At 48.1% G+C, this 6,689-nt stretch overlaps 1 protein-coding gene across 1 annotated transcript; it reads left to right on the top strand.

Moving 5' to 3' along the window:
* The first annotated feature begins 2,716 nt into the window (after positions 1 to 2,716).
* LOC123115367 (uncharacterized protein At5g65660-like) lies at positions 2,717 to 5,399 on the top strand. Its single transcript, XM_044536533.1, has 3 exons — positions 2,717 to 2,950; positions 4,875 to 5,084; positions 5,241 to 5,399. The coding sequence occupies exons 1-3, from the start codon at positions 2,717 to 2,719 to the stop codon at positions 5,397 to 5,399; spliced, it is 603 nt and encodes a 200-aa protein (XP_044392468.1).
* The last annotated feature ends 1,290 nt before the right edge of the window (positions 5,400 to 6,689 follow it).

Here is a 6,689-nt window from a genome sequence, read left to right on the forward strand (position 1 = left end):
ATTCTTACACCTCTCGCTTGGATGGATACATGTTGATCTATTTCTCTTTGACTTTCTACTTCACGATCGTCCCGGTCATGAGACCCGGCTGGGGCTTAGTATTTTTCCTAGCTTGTAATGAATGGAAGGCCGAAGAATGATTTAGTAAATTATTGTGGTAGTCACGATGACATATGGCAAGAGGTAACCGGGTGCAAGTGCAATTTATTACATATTTTATTTCAGACGATATCCATATTATTTATAAGGACCAAAAAAATGATTGCATCATATATAGACAATTGCTGGGTAAAGTAAGGAATCATGAATAGACTACCAACCTCTTTTATAAGCAGTACATATAAATACTAGAGGGGATCTATGGAGCATATAGAGCAAATCAAATATATGGTAGAAACTACGAAGAAACGGAACATCGGAATATCTGGCAGTCCATGGAAGAAACACAAGAAGATAGATTATGCCTTTAACTTAAATGATGTAGCAAAACAAAAGACTTTCTCTATATCTTTCTGAATGCTTGGCTTTTCTTCAGGTGATGTCGTCATTCAGGTGTTCAGAGTACTGATAGAACTCTCCTGTTAGAAACATGGCGAGGACAAACCCCAACGATTTCAGAAGCACTATAAAGGGAAGTGTTGAGCATAAAGAAGTAATCTACTGCAGTGGTTATGCTTTTTTGTTGTGGGTGATATGGTTTTCTTCTTAGGAACCCGCTGTAGTGTAATGCCATGAGAATGCGTGTAAAAATATACTCTTTATATTGCATCATTGGCTTAGTGCTGACTTTTTGTTTTTTTTCATCGGATTTAGCAAAAGCTCGATGATGATGATTGCTATGCATCCACCAAAATAACGAAAAATTTCATTGATTCAGTAGCTGATGTTGTGGCAAGAATAATTACTTTTCACATTTCTTTCATATAGTTAAGTTTGTAATGCATGACCAAGTGCTGCTCCATTTACCGTCTGCCATCCTTATGATGTTGTAGAATTACCATGAAGGAAGGGGGCGGCCAAGGTGTCTCTCAGTGAGCATTGGCTCGCCGATCCTCTTGTCCTCTTACCCAAAGCGGCCAACTGATTTGACTCTTGTGGACCGCTTCAAAGTTTCCTCTGGAAAAGCAGTTCTGCAGAACTTCTGGCCCAGGAATCAGGAAGTGCGATGCAGACCGAATTAGAAACGAGATCTTGCAGTTGTAATATAGGGGGTTGTGTCAGAGGCCTTGGGAGAAGTGTTGTCTGCATAGGCTTGGCCTGGTTACAGTGGTCAGAACACTAGGACAACCCGAGAAATATAAAATACACCATTTAAATGACCAGTATCTGATTTGAGTATGTGAAATTAAGTAGAAGTTAAGTGTTCCACTGAAAATAGAAACGAGATACTTTATGCTTATTTAAAGATATTTCTATTATTCTACCAAATTCCATCTAAGGTAGTCTATTTAGCTGACTCAATCCTTATAGCTGCCTGTATGGTATTTAGTACTTGATTTCCTAACTAATTGAAATCCTTGTTAGCACTCTTCTCATGTGAGGCACTCCACAAGAAACTCCACAAGAAATTCCTAGGTGCACCGAGAAGGACTAGTTCTTCTTTGTTTCTGAACATGGTGGTCCTTCGGGTAGAGAGTCCTAAGATTTCATTAATGCAACATCAGGTTCGAAATTGCTTCATGCACGATTCTCCTGGCCGACGCATGCACGACACAGAAATTCAACGGCTGGTGCCTGATGTATGCACGCATGTGTGGCCGGATTTTAAACATCGTCTATGAGTCGTCCATTTTTGTCGTGTGTATAGCATAGCTCCATCAGGTTATGTCTCCTGTTATTATGCAAAATACAATGTTGTGTATGTTGTCATAGAAGCCAATTTGGATATGTAAATCTTGCTTTTTCCTGAGTATATACGAGATTTCATTGATTATGGACTAATATATGGCTATGTTTGCACAACTATAATATGTTGCATGTACCCATATATTTACAAAAACCCGTATCATTTAATGTATAAATAGACGGGCGCGGCAACGCGCGCCATCAATGATCTAGTCTTCATGGTATCAGACCCCTCCACCACTGCCGCCGCGGCCCCTATTTACCGCGGCTGAATTCCTCGCCGCCCGAGCTCCTCATCTTCCTCCTCTAACCCGAGCTCCATTGCCCACCAATACAATCTCCAACCACCTCAAATTTCCCTAGCCGATACAATCTGCCCATGTCTCACAGTTTATCCCAGTCTCTCTTGATTTAGCTGCCCACAACTACTATCATTGGCGACATCTCGTCCACATCTAGCTTGGCCGATGCGGCCTGCGCCAGCACATCCATCCATCCTCTACTCCGCAGCCCGTCGATCCTCGCTAGATGAAGGATGACCTTACGATCATCCAATGGATCTACACTCGGATCTCCACTGAGCTCTTCAACCTTGTCTCCGACGACGACGCCACCACCGCCGAGCTTTGAGCCCCTCTTCAACAACTGTTCTTGGACAACTCCGATGCGCATATCAATGCGCTTCACACTGAGCTTCGCACCATCACCCAAGGGGACTCTCCGGTCACTGTTTTCTGTCAACGGATCAAGTCGATCGGCGATGAACTCCGGCAGCTTGGCGATCACGTTGACGATTGTGCCCTCATCAGGCATCAACGCCCTCCTCGTCGGCCTCGATGAACATTTTGAGAAGCAGGTGGCCTTCATCCCCATGCTGTGGCCCTACCCTTGCTTCGTCGAAGTTCGCTCCCTTCTGCAGCTCGAGGCTCAGAACCAAGCTCGCAAAGCCACTCGTCCACCTCAAGTTTTTCACACCACCGCCAGGCCTCCTGCACCGGCTCCGTCTGCTGCACCACCGGCGCCTTCCCAGCCTCCTCCAGGTTGGCACCCGAGCCCTAACTACCGCGGGAAGCATCCAGGTTGTCAGCGTTTGAGCAAATGTCAGGTCTTAAAATTAACTTCCATAAAAGCGAAGTGTTCTGCTTTGGAGAAGCCGTCGAGCTAGCGGCCGATTATGCGGACCTATTTGGTTGCGCACTTGGCCAATTCCCGATCAAATATCTGGGAATACCAATTCATTATCGACGTCTCACCATTGCGGAGTGGAAGCATGTAGAGGAGCGGCTAGAGAAACGGTTGAGCAGTTGGAAAGGCAAGTTGCTCTCAGTTGGAGGACGACTGGTTTTGATAAACTCTGTCCTCACAAATATGGTTCTCTATATGCTTTCTTTCTTCCAACTCCCAAAAGGGGTCTTGCAAAGATTGGACTATTTTATGTCCAGATTCTTTTGGCAAGGAGATGGTGAAAAGAAAAAATACTGGCTGACCAAATGGAGCGTGGTTTGTAGGCCCAAAGACCAAGGTGGCCTTGGAATTCATGACCTGCAGGTCAAGAATGAGGCCCTACTTAGTATATGGTTGTTCAAACTTCTTACCGAGGATGGTGTTTGGCAAACCATGCTGCGCAACAAGTATCTAGGCCAAAAGGCGGTGTCTCAGGCATATTGGAAACCTGGCGACTCACACTTTTGGGCTGGCCTAATGGCGGCAAAGAAACATCTCTTTCGCTTTGGGTCTTTCGCGATAAAGGACGGGTCGAAGATTTGTTTCTGGGAAGACATCTGGCTAGGCAATGCCAGTCTCCGAGAATAATATCCAGCCTTGTACAACATTGCTCGCGATAAGAACAATACTATTGCGCAGGTGCTCAGCTCATCCCCGCCGAATATTTCGTTCAGGCGGGATTTGGTTGGCGCCCGACTTATGTCATGGCATAATCTCTTATCCCGTCTGGATCTGATTAACCTGACGCAAGGCCGTGATGTGTTTCGCTGGAACCTTACTACATCGGGGTCTTTCACGGTAGACTCTATGTATCGTGCGCTCACGCATTCTGAGGTACCGGAGAGCAATACCAAAAAAATCTGGAAGGCAAAGATTCCACTAAAAGTTAAAATATTCATGTGGTATTTTCGTAGAGGTGTTGTGCTAACCAAAGACAACCTTGCACGACGCAACTGGCCAGGAAGTAAGAAGTGTTGTTTTTGTACTCATAACGAGACAATCAAACACCTCTTTTTTTAATGCAAGTTTGCGCGTTCTACGTGGTCAGTCATCTAAATAGCGTCAAATTTGTATCCGCCCACAAGTGTTGCCAATATTTTTGGTCATTGGCTGGATGGTATTTCAAATAGGTTCAAAACGCTAATAAGGATGGGAGCGTACGCCTTACTATGGTCGCTTTGGCTATGTAGAAACGATTTGGTTTTTAATGACAAAAATGCTTCTCCTTTGCAGGTTATTTTCCGTTGTACGCACTCGCTTCGTATGTGGTATATGCTACAACGTGCGGAGTACCAACCGCTATTCAAGGCGGTGTGTACGCGATTGGAGCAGGTGGCTATGGAGTTTTTTACCCAACATGGATGGCAGCATAATCTCCGCATCGGTCCACCAACCGTTTTGACATAGGCATAGTGTCGGTCTATAGGACTCTACTCATGCCGAATTGTCATTTTTTTTCTTGTCAGGTTTTTGATGTTTGGCTGTGTGCATCCTAATTATGCAGAGGCCGGGTGATACTCTAAATGCTTTGTATCGCTTGATGCTACATTTTAAGATAATAAAAGTGTCCTTTATCAAAAAAAAAAAACACCATCACCATTGCCTGCGTCGGCCTCTGCTTCACAAACATGGCACCCGCAACAAGACCCCTGGACGACCGGTCTCGTTCAGGCATGGCCCATGCCTTGATCTGCCCATTGAGGCCTCAATCAATACAACTATTATTTCTCCAATCTTCAAAACGAGCAACATGACAGGAATCTCGTTACGTCCATTACTAAGAGCATCTCCAATACATGATGTAGCATTCCTCAAGGCCGACGCTCGGGTTCCCCCTCGCCACGGCGCTCCTGCTCCTCGTCATCTTTTCCCTCAGCGGCATCTTCTCCTGCTGCTACCACTGGGACAGGCTCCGCTCCCTCCTCTGGTCTCGGCAGCCCGGCATGCTCCAGGACGGCCCGCACACCGTCATCTCCATTGGATCTGCGCCGAGCAAGGCAGCTTCCGAACACAAGGTAGTAGCAACGACCGACCTCTCTCTGTTTTTTTAACCGAAACGATCTCTCTGTTGTCCAACTCACTTTGAGTTTTGACACCGTTCCGGCATACTGTCGTCTATCTATTGTGAACTTCAGCTGATGATTAGTGGCCCTGTGCCTTGTTGTTTGCAGAGCGAGAAAGCGGGGAAGGAGTGCGGGTTGCCCGTGATCATGCCCGGGGATAACATCGCCAAGTTCTACGCCAGGCCATGCCCGCACGAGGCCTGTTTACCTGCAGCAGCAGGAGAGAAGGGCCAAGTCGAGGTGCAAGTCAGATGTGCAGTTTCGTGAGACCGTCAGTATCTGTATGTGAAGTCGTAGTTAGGTGCCAGTGACTTATGATTGATAGATGGATTGTATATACGCAAGCGACTTATGATTTCTGGATTGATTGTGTACAAGCATGCATTTTGACAGTTTTTCGGAAAAAGGAAAAGAAAAACAAAACCTTTCATGTGCAGATATGCAACCCGAATGTTTTTTTTTTAGAAAAGGAGGATGACCCCCGGCCTCTGCATCTGGAAGATGCATACAGCCACTTTATTGATTATTCTCGAGGACCTTACAAAGTATTACAACAATATGCCTAAATCCGCCATCTTGGCAACATATGCCACTACTCCTATCCAAATGATGCAGGGGTGCTACCTGGGCCACATACCCAGACTACTCACCTAATCCTATCATCAAAAGCCAGAAGCCCCAGTCGAGCCACATACCGGGTCTGGGGCATAAACTGGTCTGACGCACTCACATGTGTCGTCGCCGCCATCTTCCACATGTCCGTCTTCAGAGCAGATATTGAGGCTTCTACCTTGTCAGGTCACTCCGTCATCAACGCCACCTTGACGCCGGACAACTACCTCCACCTACACGAGTCCATCACCGCGCATCGGGCGCCGAGTCTCCACTGCACCACGCCGCCGAGATCCGCCGTCATCAATGTGAAGGATGAAGCACCGCTTCACCAAAAAGGCTCCCGCTGGTCCCTCGATCCCGTGTACTCCTCCAAGAATGACGCCCCCAAGGAGGAAACGACACCAACGCGCCGCCGTCATCCGATCAACTGATCTAGGGTTTCCCCGGGAGGTAGCAGATAGAGGTCTAGAGCTTCTCCATGGCGGTGCCTTCAAGAAGGTAATGACACAACAGGGTGCCACCAACGCCGGTCATGGCATCAAGCCGAGCACAAGGTTTTCACCCGGATCCGCTCGAAGAACCTTCATCCGTAATGTGTGCACGGTCGCCGCCGATCTGAGCCGCCGCACAACAAGCAGGCCGCACCGGCCAGATCAGATCTGTCCGGAGGGCACAACCCGCATGGTGTCGACCCAACCACCAGGCCCTCCATGCCGCCACCGCCGATCCGAGGTCAGATGGTGTGTCGCCGCAGACCCGGCCGCCGCCGCCGAACGCCGCCATGCAGCCCGAGGCAGAGCCGGCTACCACACCCCACCATCGCCGCCCTTGGCCGAGGTAGCTGCCGCGCCGCCAGGCCAGATCGGCCCTTGGCCGAGGCAGCCGCCGCGCCACCGCCGGAAGGCGGGCCTGCCGCGCCACCCATGCCGCAGGGCGCCGCAC

Source organism: Triticum aestivum, chromosome 5B (genome assembly GCF_018294505.1).
Source record: "Triticum aestivum cultivar Chinese Spring chromosome 5B, IWGSC CS RefSeq v2.1, whole genome shotgun sequence".
NCBI lineage: Eukaryota > Viridiplantae > Streptophyta > Magnoliopsida > Poales > Poaceae > Triticum > Triticum aestivum.

What these genes read in the sequence shown, in the direction of transcription:
- LOC123115367 (XM_044536533.1), top strand. Translation starts at nt 2,717, where the DNA reads ATGCTGTGGCCCTACCCTTGCTTCGTCGAAGTTCGCTCCCTTCTGCAG. An exon ending in AGCGTTTGAGCAAATGTCAG is followed by an intron (nt 2,951 to 4,874) that starts GTCTTAAAATTA and finishes TACATGATGTAG; the next exon opens with CATTCCTCAAGGCCGACGCT. An exon ending in AGGCAGCTTCCGAACACAAG is followed by an intron (nt 5,085 to 5,240) that starts GTAGTAGCAACG and finishes TGTTGTTTGCAG; the next exon opens with AGCGAGAAAGCGGGGAAGGA.